The sequence below is a fragment of the Mytilus californianus genome, unplaced genomic scaffold (genome assembly GCF_021869535.1).
Source record: "Mytilus californianus isolate M0D057914Y unplaced genomic scaffold, xbMytCali1.0.p SCAF_17, whole genome shotgun sequence".
Taxonomy (NCBI): domain Eukaryota; kingdom Metazoa; phylum Mollusca; class Bivalvia; order Mytilida; family Mytilidae; genus Mytilus; species Mytilus californianus.
The window spans coordinates 10412113-10425870 of NW_026262659.1; the positions used below are offsets into that span (position 1 = coordinate 10412113).

Here is a 13758-nt window from a genome sequence, read left to right on the forward strand (position 1 = left end):
CAATTTTACTTTCCCGTTCTTATTTTTTTTTTAAGTCTGAAATAATTTCCGTTTCTTTGATGAATCGGAGGAGATAAAATGTTTATGCAAACTCATGGCTTCATGACTTCCATTACTGTTTACTGATAAGAACTAACTACCGCTGTAAATGCAAGGAAACAAGTGATTACTTCAGGGAACCAGTTTCTAAACTAGATTTTGTCCAATAACCGACTTTGTCAAACAAGAATACGACGCACCGGAAAGTACCACGTAAAGATGACTTACTTACCTGACGGGAAACTGGTACCTGATTCCTGATTTCCTAAAGCATGAATGTTGTCAGTTCATATAATATCTGTTTTATCATACATTGATAATGCATGAAAGTTGTCAGTTCATTGTAACTCATGGAAATTTTTATTTTTTTAATGGCTGTATTTTGACATTAATTGAATTGTCAGGTCATGGGTTTGAACATGCATATTTGTACCAATACAATAGCCTAGCTTGACACAACATGTAATGGTCATTACAGCAGATATACTTGAGTGTTTACAAAGATCAAAAGTTTGCTGGATGGAACCATGAAATCATTGTTACCTTAATACCTTTGGTTACAACCTACCTAAGCAGATCATTGGACAGGTAACAAAAGGAGGACAAAAACCTGTATGACCAGGGTGCTACAATATTTACAACAGCTATAAAAGAATTCATAGTTCGCCTAACAAACAAGAAAAATTTTATTTTTATGCATGAAGAACCAAAACAATTAAATCAGCTGTATCAAAAACGTATACATGTTCTTCATCTGCTTCAGTGTTGGTCAATAATTTTCTGAAAAACAGGTTTTGTTTATCATTAAAATGATCATTCTATGAAATTATTACTGTGATGTACACAACTTTAAACAGTCAGCAAACAAAATTACAACTAAGTAACTGTTGTGTCTTATATTGCAGCTTTTGGAGCTACACCAACAGCTAGCAGTTCTGGTGGGGGGTTGTTTGGACAGCAGCCTCAAAGTGCAGGAGGGCTGTTCTCTACACCAGCTACCAACACAGGATTTGGTGCAAAGCCAACTGGATTTGGAGGTTTGTCATGATTTAATAAATGGTTTTTGAATAAGAAAGTTTGGTATAATTTTGCTGAATAATCATGTTCAAAATTTTTTGAGTGATACATATATGAATGATCATAAGGAAATAGTTTGATGCATATACATGTATATGTATTGATTAGCTTGATAAATATAAAATCAAATTTGGAACTTCAGAATGTATTAATTAAAATTGAATGAAAATAAGGAACGGGAAGAAATGTAAAAAGAATGCATAAAGATATTACCTTTCATGAAATCATTTTACAATGGTTATTGTTATTTTTAATTCTTGACCACACACTTGCTTTCAGCTTGGAAGAACATACATGTAGTTCACCATACAAAGATATTACTTCCAATTTTTATACGCCCGTTTACAGGACGTAGTATGGTATACCGTTGTCCGTCCATTGTCAACATGTCGGAAAATAACTCAAAAACGCTAAAAACCAATTTGCATGAAACTTTGGTGAATTGTTTATATCTATCGACGTGATCTCCCATTCGATTTTTATAAATTTTAGATTTTATGTTTCCTTGTTATGGGGTGTTATTCATTAAAAAGGGCTATTGTCCAGTTTTCTGACAATAACTCAAAAATGCTTTGAGCAGTTTTCATGAAACTTTGGTGAATTGTTTATATCTATTGACATAACCCCTTTTTTTTTTTTAATTTTAGATTTTACGTTTCTGAGTAATGGGGTTTTATTCATTAAAAAGGGGGATTTTTCAGTTTTCGGACAATAACTCAATGGTGCTTTGGGCTGTTTTCATGAAACTTTAGTGACTGATTTATATCTTTCAAAATAACTTACCTTTAGTTTCTTATAAATTTCTGATATGACATTGAGTAGTTATGGAACATTATTATTTGAAAAAGCGACGGGAGTATCATGCACTCATGGCGCAGCCCTTTATTAGACTTGAAATTTAAAACATTACTATGATGATAACTGAATCATTAATTTTATTTTGCCAAGTAGAACGAATTAGGAAAATTTGAACATTGAATTTGTCTGAAATCTATGCTTACATGTTTAAGATTTAGAATTTATATGGTAAACATTAGCATTAAGATAACAATTGTGAAAGTGATTATAAAATGAGTTATTGATATTTTCCAGCAAGCTTTGGAGCAAGTACTAGTACACCATCTGGTGGAATATTTGGTCAAACACAACAGACACCATCTTTGTTTGGACAAGCAGGCACAAGTGCAGGTAATAAAATAAAAATAATTTGGTGCTGATGGCCAGAGGAGGGTTTATACTCTTGTCCAATGTTGATTGGTTTTTATACGACCGCAAAAATTTTTAGGGATCGTATAATGGTATGATGTCGTCGTCCGAAGACACATTTGGTTTCCGGACAATAACTTTAGTTTAAGTGAATGGATCTCTATGAAATTTTTAAAAAAGGTTGAATACCACAAAAGGAAGGTTGGGATTGATTTTGGGGATGATGGTCTCAACCGTTTAGGAATTAGGGGCCCAAAAGGGGCCCAAAACAAGCATTTTACTAGTTTCAGGATAATAACTTGTGTATATGTATTTTGATTGCTCTGAAATTGTACCACAATGTTTAATACCACAAGTAGAAGGTTGGGATCCATTTTGGGAGTTATGGTGCCAACAGTTTAGGAATTAAGGGCCAAAAAGGGGCCAAAAACAAGCATTTTTGTAGTTTCCGGACAATTACTTGTGTGTGAGTGTATGGATCACTCTGACATTGTACCACAAGGTTCCATATTACCAAGGGAAGTCTGGGATTGAGTTTGGGGGTAATTGCCCCAAACATGGAGGAATAAGGGGCCAAAAAGGGCCAAAAGCAAGCATTTTTATAGTTTCCAGACAACAACTTGTGTTTAAGTGAATGGATCTCTCTGAAATTGTACTACAAGGTACCTTACTACAAAGGAAAGGCTGGGATTGAGTTTGGGTGTAATTGCTCTAAGGAGGGATTCAAAAAGTTTGGGGGGGGGGGGGGGATTTTTTTTCCAATTTTTTTAAGGGGTTCATATTTTTTTTCAAAATTTTTCAAATTTCAAATTTTTGAAAAGTTTCAAGAAGAAAGAAGAAACCTTCAATTGCACAGTAGTGCGCAATAGATTTGTAAGATCTTTGACCACATCTATTTTGTGTCAGAAACCTATATTATGTCAAAAATGTGATCACAATCCAAATTCAGACAGTATCAAGCTTGAATATTGTGTCCAAATTTGCCCCAACTGTTCAGGGTTCGACCTCTGCGGTCGTATCAGGCTGCGCTCAGCGAAGCATTTTATTGTTAAGTTGACATAATTTGTATGTTAAATCAATCCATGAGTTAAGAACTAACCCTGAAACATTTCTATATTGAGTATGATAATGTCTGATTACGTAAGTTTTGATTTTTATACGACCGCAAAAAAATTTTTGTGGTCGTATATTGGTATGACGTTGGCGTCGTTGTCGTCCAGCGTCGTCGTCGTCGACGTCGTCGTCCGAAGACACATTGGTTTTCGCACTCTAACTTTAGTTTAAGTGAATGGATCTTTATGAAATTTTACCACAAGGTTCAATACCACAAAAGGAAGGTTGGGATTGATTTTGGGGGTTATGGTAATAACAGTAAATGAATTAGGGGCCAAAAAGGGGCCAAAAATAAGCATTTTTATACGACCGCAAAAAAATTTTTGTGGTCGTATATTGGTATGACGTTGGCGTCGTCGTCGTCGTCGTCGTCGTCGTCCAGCGTCGTCGTCCGAATACACATTAGTTTTCGCACTCTAACTTTAGTTTAAGTGAATGAATCTCAATGAAATTTTACCATAAGGTTCAATACCACAAAAGGAAGGTGGGGATTGATTTTGGGGGTTATGGTACCCACAGTTAAGGAATTAGGGGCCAAAAAGGGGCCAAAAATAAGCATTTTTGTAACTTCCAGACATAACTTGTGTGTAAGTGTATGGATCTCTCTGACATTGTACCACAAGGTTCCATATCACAAAGGGAATGCTGGGATTGATTTTGGGGGTAATTGCCTCCAAATTTTAGGAATAAGGGGCCAAAAAGGGGCAAAAACAAGCATTTTTCTAGTTTCATGACAATAACTTGTGTGTAAGTGTATGGATCTCTCTGACATTGTATCACAAGGTTCCATATCACAAAGGGAATGCTGGGATTGATTTTGGGGGTAATTGCCTCCATATTTTAGGAATTAGGGGCCAAAAAGGGGCGAAAAACAAGCATTTTTCTAGTTTCATGACAATAACTTGTGTGTAAGTGTATGGATCTTTATGAAATTGTACTACAAGGTTCCATATCACAAAGGGAAAGCTGGAATTGAGTTTGGGGGTAATTGCCCAAAAAGTTTAGGAATAAGGGGCCAAAAAGGGGCCAAAAATAAGCATTTTTCTAGTTTCCAGACAATAACTTGTGTTCAAATGTATGGATCTCTCTGAAATTGTACTGCAAGGTACCATACCTCAAAGGGAAGGCTGGGATTGATTTTTGGGGGTAATTCCCTCAAAATTTTAGTAATTAGGGGCCATAAAAGGGCAAAAAACAAGCATTTTTCTAGTTTCAGGACAATAACTTGTGTGTACTTTAAGTGTATGGATCTTTATGAAATTGTACTGCAAGGTTCCATATCACAAAGGGAAAGCTGGGTTTGAGTTTGGGTGTAATTGCCCTAAACGTTTAGGAATTTGGGGCCAAAAAGGGGCCAAAAAACAAGCATTTTTCTAGTTTCAAGACAATTACTTGTGTTCAAGTGTATGGATCTCTCTGAAATTGTACTGCAAGTACCATACCACAAAGGGAAAGCTGGGATTGAGTTTGGGCCAATGGGGTGATGAATCATAAGGGGGTTCAAAAAAATTTGGGGGATTTTTTTTTTCTTTTTTTCATACATGTAAACCTCCCGACGGGAGTACAATAATCCCGTTTTCAGGGGTCTCCTCCCGACCTCGCGTTGAAGAGAAAAAAATCCTGTGTATGAAATCTGCCCAACATATCATCTCAGACATCTGGTGTAACTGACATCACCTGAAGTTATATTTTACCTGTAAATCAATTAACATGCATAATTATATGGCTTCACTTGTCAGCTTGGGTGTCAAACATACTGGTAATCAACGATTTTTACCTCAGGCTAACTGCCGTTGTGTAATAAAAACTTTGTGTATTTATTGGGTTACTTCCCCTGATTTATCCTGTTTTAAGTTACTTTCCTTTAAATAATGTAAATTTTTAAAAGAATATAAATAAAATATAAATTGAACAAATAATCATAAAAGGATGGTAATTACATGATTTTAAATGTCTTAGGACAAATAAAAAAATAATAATTTGAAAATTATTTGAGGGTTCTATACTTTCTTTCAAGGCTTAAATTGAATTCATATAATAACTATGACCCATGGGTTAAATTTAAATGAGTTTCTGATTATTCAAATAAAATCTAACTGCAAATGCAGATAGGTAAACAAATGATCTGATTGCAATGTTTGTCCTATAGAATAATGATATAAAAGATATGAATTGAAAAATTTAAAGAACATACTAAAAAAAAAGAATCTTAGATTGAACATGTAGAATATTAAGATAAAGAAACTTTATAAGTACAAGGGTACTTACTATAAACATAATACATAATACATTCGGATTGAAAGTTGAAGAAAACACACTTTAAAAGACAATTTTTACAGCACACGGTTACATTTACGACAAACTTTATGTCGATTAAAAACCTCCTGATCTGAGTCCTAATCTCCTGACCAAAATTTTCCAATCTCCTGATCTGAGTTTCACAGTCCATCACATGTATGTTTTTTTCTTTAAAATTTTCCATTTTAAATTGGTTATTTCTGATGTATATATAAAAGCAAATAATAACGATATGGTTTGAATAGGTAAATTAAAAAATTTTAAGTTCTTAGACCACTTTCATTCTGTGTGAGAAACCTATGCTGTGTCAAATATTTAATTACAATCCAAATTCAGTGCTGTATCAAGCTTGAATGTTGTGTCCATACTTGCCCCAACTGTTCAGGGTTCGACCTCTGCGGTCGTATCAAGCTGCGCCCCAGCGGAGCATTTTATTGTAACTTCCAGACATAACTTGTGTGTTAGTGTATGGATCTCTCTGACATTGTACCACAAGGTTCCATATCACTAAAGGAATGCTGGGATTGATTTTGGGGGTAATTGCCTCCAAATTTTAGGAATTAGGGGCCAAAAAAGGGGCAAAAAACAAGCATTTTTCTAGTTTCATGACAATAACTTGTGTGTAAGTGTATGGATCTTTCTGAAATTGTACTACAAGGTTCCATATCACAAAGGGAAAGCTGGGTTTGAGTTTGGGGGTAATTGCCCTAAACGTTTAGGAATTTGGGGCCAAAAAGGGGCCAAAAAACACATTTTTTTCTAGTTTCCAGACAATAACTTGTGTTCAAGTGTATGGATCTCTCTGAAATTGTACTGCAAGGTACCATACCACAAAGGGAAGGCTGGGATTGAGTTTGGGGGTGATGAATCATAATGGGGGTTCAAAAAATTTTGGGGGAGGATTTATTTTTTTTTCCTTTTTTGTTTCTTTTAAAATTTTCCATTTTAAGTTGGTTATTTCTGATTTATATTTAAAATCAAATAATAATGATATGGTAGGAGATACACACCAAACAGGATGTGTAAATTATTATATAATAAGTATTGTGCAATAGCAAGAAATTTTCAATTGCACAGTATTGCACAATAGCAAGAAATCTTAAATTGCACAGTATTGCGCAATAGCAAGAAATCTTCAATTGCACAGTATTGCGCAATAGCAAGAAATATCCAATAGCACAATATTGCGCAATAGCAAGAAATTGTCAATTGTACAGTATTGCGCAATAGCAAGAAATATTTAATAGCACAGGATTGTGCAAAAGAAGATACTTCCTATAAATTGCTTATTTCTTGACCTATTTCAATGGGGTTTTATTCTTGATTTCATGGGGTTCTTTAATATGCTGAATCTAACCGTGTATTTAGTTTTTGGATTTTGGGCCCCGTTTTTAAATTGGTCCACATTGAGGTCCAAAGGGTCCAAAATTAAACTTTGTTTGATTTCATCAAAAATTGAATTATTGGGGTTCTTTGATATGCCGAATCTAACTGTGTATTTAGATTCTTAAATTTTGGTTCCGTTTTCAAATTGGTCTACATTAAGGTCCAAAGGGCCCAAAATTAAACTTAGTTTGATTTTAACAAAAATTGAATTCTTAGGGTTCTTTGATATGCTGAATCTAAACATGTATTTAGATTTTTGATTATGGGCCCAGTTTTCAAGTTGGTCCAAATCGGGGTCCAAAATTAAACTTTGTTTGATTTCAACAAAAATTGAATATATGGGGTTCTTTGATATGCTGAATCTAACCATGTATTTAGATTTTTGATTTTTGGGCCCCGTTATCAACTTTGTCCACATTGAGGTCAAAAGGGTCCAAAATTAAACTTTGTTTGATTTCATCAAAAATTGAATTATTGGGGTTCTTTGATATGCCGAATCTAACCGTGTATTTAGATTCTTAATTTTTGGTTCCGTTTTCAAATTGGTCTACATTAAGGTCCAAAGGGTCCAAAATTAAACTTAGTTTGATTTTAACAAAAATTGAATTCTTAGGGTTCTTTGATATGCTGAATCTAAACATGTATTTAGATTTTTGATTATGGGCCCAGTTTTCAAGTTGGTCCAAATGGGGGTCCAAAATTAAACTTTGTTTGATTTCAACAAAAATTGAATATATGGGGTTTTTTGATATGCTGAATCTAACCATGTATTTAGATTTTTGATTTTTGGGCCCCGTTATCAACTTTGTCCACATTGAGGTCAAAAGGGTCCAAAATTAAACTTTGTTTGATTTCATCAAAAATTGAATTATTGGGGTTCTTTGATATGCCGAATCTAACCGTTTATATAGATTCTTAATTTTTGGTTCCGTTTTCAAATTGGTCTACATTAAGGTCCAAAGGGTCCAAAATTAAACTTAGTTTGATTTTAACAAAAATTGAATTCTTAGGGTTCTTTGATATGCTGAATCTAAACATCTATTTAGATTTTTGATTATGGGCCCAGTTTTCAAGTTGGTCCAAATCGGGGTCCAAAATTAAACTTTGTTTGATTTCAACAAAAATTGAATATATGGGGTTCTTTGATATGCTGAATCTAACCATGTATTTAGATTTTTGATTTTTGGGCCCCGTTATCAACTTTGTCCACATTGAGGTCAAAAGGGTCCAAAATTAAACTTTGTTTGATTTCATCAAAAATTGAATTATTGGGGTTCTTTGATATGCCGAATCTAACCATGTATTTAGATTCTTAATTTTTGGTTCCGTTTTCAAATTGGTCTACATTAAGGTCCAAAGGGTCCAAAATTAAACTTAGTTTGATTTTAACAAAAATTGAATTCTTAGGGTTCTTTGATATGCTGAATCTAAACATGTATTTAGATTTTTGACTATGGGCCCAGTTTTCAAGTTGGTCCAAATCGGGGTCTTAAATTAAACTTTGTTTGATTTCAACAAAAATTGAATATATGGGGTTCTTTGATATGCTGAATCTAACCATGTATTTAGATTTTTGATTTTTGGGCCCCGTTATCAACTTTGTCCACATTGAGGTCAAAAGGGTCCAAAATTAAACTTTGTTTGATTTCATCAAAAATTGAATTCTTGGGGTTCTTTGATATGCTGAATCTAACCATGTATTTAGATTTTAGATATTGGACCATAATAGGTGAATGTCCAATTTAAAATTTGTAAGTTCTTAGACCACATTCATTCTGTGTTAGAAACCTATGCTGTGTCAAATATTTAATCACAATCCAAATCCAAAGCTGTATCAAGCTTGAATGTTGTGTCCATACTTCCCCCAACTGTTCAGGGTTCGACCTCTGCGGTCGTATCAAGCTGCGCCCTGCGGAGCATTTTATTGTATTTATTAGAAAGAAAAAAAAGCAGTTCTTATTTATTGAGTTTTCTTTTTTTTATGCCCCTGCCGTAGCGGAGGGGGCATTAAGTTTTACCCTTGTCCGTCTGTATGTCCATACGTACGTCCCAAAGTTGGTTTCCGTTTTCTAACTTTAGTTTGCCTCAACCAAATGTTATGAATATATACACAATGCTTATTACCACAAAACACAGATCAAGTTTGAATATTGGGGTTGTCACTTTAACCATTCTAGAGTTATGCCCCTTTACAAATGGAAAAATTGCTGAATTTTCTGTTTCCGTTCTCTAACTTAAGTTAGTCTCAACCAAATGTTATGAAACTTATACACAATGCTCATTTCCACAAAATACAGATCAAGTTTGAACTTTGGGGATGTCACTTTTATTGTTCTAGAGTTATGCCCCATTACAAATAGAAAAATTGCTGAATTTTTTGTTTCCGTTCTTTAACTTAAGTTTGCCTCAACCAAATTTTATGAGACTTATACACAATACTTATTACCACAAAACTCAGATCAAGTACAAATTTGGGTAGCTTCACTTTACCAAACAGTGTCCGTTCATTTACATGAAAACGCTTTGAAGAATTTTTTTCAAATTTAGATATGTTGTTTCCTGTGACTAAATGAAGGTCAAGTACAATTTTCACGATTTTAGCTTTTCTCGTTGTTGAGCTATGGCCCTTTCTAGTAGCCAAAAGTGGTACTTATTATGTGATTGAGTTATTTCCCTTTGAACAGAAATGGTTAATTATATATATAAAGTTTGATTACACTTACAGAAAAGTTTTATAGATTTTTAAAAGACATTGTATTAATGATAAATGACATTTTGGATTTTTTTTTTCTTTTCTTTGGTAAACTGGTAAATTGTTTAAAGAATTTTGTTGTAGGTTTGTTTGTTTTTCTGTATAAACTAATTTTCTGAATGCTTTATATATATTTTTTTTTTGATGAAGTGAACTCCTTTAAAAAATTCACTTATATTGTCTATTAATAAACATATATTTAGATTTCTGATTTTGGGCCCAGTTTTCAAGTTGGTCCAAATCGGGGACCAAAATTAAACTGTGTATGATTTAAACATAAATTTAATATATATAGGGTTCTTTGAAATGCTGAATCTAAACCTGTATTTATTTTCATTATTAATTATATAATACCCCATTGAGATCCAAAGGGTCCTAAATTAAAAAAAAAATTAATTTCATCAAAAATGGTTGCATACAGTCATATACAAAAATGTGTATTTCACTGAATATTAAAATTCCTTGTTTACCTATACAAAGGAAATCCCATTAAATTGATACCCATGAATAATAAAGAATCAACAGTAGTTAAGAAAAATTGTCTGTTTTATTAGTCTTTTATTTTGGACGATGACAAATGTGAAAACTATATTTTTGCCAACCTGGTGTAATTTAGGAGTTGCCTTTGACATTTTTCAGGCTTTGGTGGAAATGTGCCAAGTGGAACAACACTGAAATTTAATGCACCATCCAGTTCAGATACAATGGTGAAAAATGGACAAACAACAAATATCAACACAAGACACCAATGTATCACAGCTATGAAGGAATACCAAATGAAAAGCTTAGAGGTAATTTAACATTTAGTCATACTTTAACTTTTACCCACAAGACACCATTGTATTACAGCTATGAAGATTACCAAATGAAAAGTTTAGAGGTAAATTAACATTTAGTCATACTTAAACTTTTATCCATGAGGCATGCGTTTGTCACCACTATGAAGGACTACCAAATATAAAGCTGAGTGGTAATTTAACATTTAGTTATACTTAAACTTAAACCCTGTCACAGCTATGAAGGAATATTAAATGAAAACCGTAGAGATAATTTTGATGTTAATTCATACTTCAACTTTTACCCACAGCTATGAAGTAATACCACATGAAAATCTAAGACATCATTTAATATTTAGTATTACATTTGTACTCAGAAAACATGAGAAGTGGGGTATGTGTCAATAAGACAGCAACCAATTGACACAAAAAACTTGAGGTAAAAATACAGTGTTGAACATACTAGTTATATATAGTATATGCTAATGATTTTCTTTGTGTATATAGGAATTAAGAATGGAAGATTATGCTGCTAACCGGAAGGGTAAACAACCAGGAAGTGGAGGGTTATTTGGAACTCAGCCAACAGCTACCCAACAACAAAGTACAGGATTTAACTTTGGAATGACTGCAAGTCGTAAGTACTCATAATACTGCAACGATCTCATCTAGTAAGAGATATCACCTTGAAATAAATCATAATATTAAATACAAACAACTAGTTGCTATTAGGTAACAACTCAATCATTCTGTGATGTTCATGGCAAATATTGAGGGAATGAATTTAGATATCATGTATTTATATATATACAGTAGACTCCGGCAAATCGGATACCCAAAATGTCAGCTAAAAATATCCGATTACCCGATATATTCAATTAGACGATGAATGTATATTCATTGAATATTCTGCAATAATGAGTAGATATAATCCTGAGATGTTACTAACCCTGACAATTGCTAAATATGTGAAAGGGCTGGAGGATTGATGGAGTGATTTTATCAGTTACATCACCACGATGTTTGTGTAAAAAAATTATCAGCTGATTATGTAATGATTAAATTTGTTTGCAGATTTTAAATCCTTTATTTATTAAAATAAATCAAATGTCCTGAAATATTTATGTGAATTATTATCTACCATCCATAGTTTGTCTTTATTTGTTTTGTAAGCAAATTAATATCCATTATTTACATTATCACACAGGTAAACTAATTTGGCTATAAATAGATCTAAGCATGTCTGTGTAGAATCTCCAAACTAAAATCGTATTTGTTATAATTTTGTTTCTTTAAATAATCAAATTTAAATTTATGAAAATAATCATGATTGATAAAATATTATTGCATAAAGTTTACGTTTTCTGAAGACTATTTATATTTAGGTCATAGTTCTAGAGGCTTCCTCACAAATTTGTAAACATCCAAAATGGCGTCCATGACGTGGTTACTTTTGCACATGTGAAAAAAATATATCTGACAAAAGTCAGATTTCTCTTGTCAAAAGGGATTTATATTTATATTGCAATAAATTATTCAGAAGGAGGTACATTCAGTTTAGATTATATTTCTGATTCTGTGAACATTTAGAGTTTAATCAAAATTCTCCAAACAGCAACGTCAACTTGTCAACTGAGTCTTGCATATTTTATAAATAAATTCAAACCATTTGAAGTAAAAGGGCATCTAATTCACATGACAAAGGAAGACAATGATTAAAGACAACAATTTATTAAGAAATAGTTCCTTTTATTTAGTAAAAACAAAATCTTCTTGTCTGCAAGATTGTAAATTCGTAACTTCCGGGTCCATTTCCTGTCAGAAAAACATTGAAAATATCCGATTGTGCATGGTTTTGAACAAAATGACCCGAATATTCTTATCAGATTTGCCGATATATTCTTATATCCGATATTTGATTACACGATAAAATTAACATTAAACATATAGGGAAGGGTTTGGTGTTTTGAAATAATATTACAATAGCCGATATATTCGTTTAGCCGATATCCGATTAGGTGGAGTCTACTGTATATCAATCTTATGAATAACAACCTAGCAATATATTTAATGACAGACAAGTGACCACATCAAATAACAAACTCTATATTGCACAAATTTTAATTTATAAATAGCAAGGGATAAATGTAGATAGTATATTGTTTATTGTATAGTTTCCCTTAGAGTTGCAGTGCAACTTGTTAAAAAATACAGTGCTGACTCTTAATTTAAATGAATGGTTTACTATTCAAATTTGTTTCAAAATATAAATGTATACAAATTGTCTTCTCTTTATTAACTGAGTAATGCAAAATTCCTTAAGGCGAAGTGTACGTAATTAACTACTCCACAGAATTTTTTTTAATTTTTCATGTGGATTCTGCTTGTAAAAATACATCAGAAAATAAAATAAAAAAAGGGGGTTACCGTTGTCGTTTTTCAGATGCAAGCTGTTGAAATTAACAGCATGATACGCCAAAAATACAAAGGATATATAGGGAAAATCATAAAAAACGTCAGATATTTTTACTTTATCAAGATTTTTTAATTCGTTGGTCCACAGAATTTTTTTAAAAATCGATATGCGATTCAAAAATGAACGACGAATCCATTGGTGCAAAGAAAGTCCTTAGCAACCGTGCTAGTTTTCAAGCTATATCCTGTGGAAGTTTGATTTTTAGCGGAAAGAATAAAAAACATTCGGCGACGTTATTGATGTCTACTCTAACGTCATCACAACTTCTACTCTATAACGCTATTATACCGTACAGTGTCGTAACAAAACCGTGAGTGTGTATAACCCATTTTCCTAATTATTGCAAATGCTCAAGCATAATCAATTGATAAGGAAATAAACTGACTATTAAAAAAAAAGATTTTTAAGGATATTTCTGCTGCCAAAAAAAAAGCAAATTATCAAATAAATATACTGCAAGTGAAAGAAAGTTACTGTATAGACTTTAACTCCATCTTGTTTAATTAGACAGGGTTCCACATCTTTTTGAAATGCTTGTATTTATAGCTTTGATCATTGTTGAAGGCCGTACGGTGACCTATAGTTGTTAATTTCTGTGTCATTTGAACTCTTGTGGAGAGTTGTCTCATTGGCAA

At 32.8% G+C, this 13758-nt stretch overlaps 1 protein-coding gene across 11 annotated transcripts in view; it reads left to right on the plus strand.

The window, feature by feature from the left end:
* LOC127726369 (nuclear pore complex protein Nup98-Nup96-like) overlaps positions 1 to 13758 on the plus strand; it is a 100358-nt gene that overhangs the window by 24673 nt on the left and 61927 nt on the right. For all 11 annotated transcript variants that reach the window (XM_052233731.1, XM_052233732.1, XM_052233739.1 and 8 more), the window contains 4 exons: positions 945 to 1076; positions 2209 to 2304; positions 10511 to 10662; positions 11155 to 11284. In XM_052233731.1, the coding sequence (XP_052089691.1) occupies positions 945 to 1076; positions 2209 to 2304; positions 10511 to 10662; positions 11155 to 11284 (510 nt within the window). The remainder of the gene's footprint in view (positions 1 to 944; positions 1077 to 2208; positions 2305 to 10510; positions 10663 to 11154; positions 11285 to 13758) is intronic.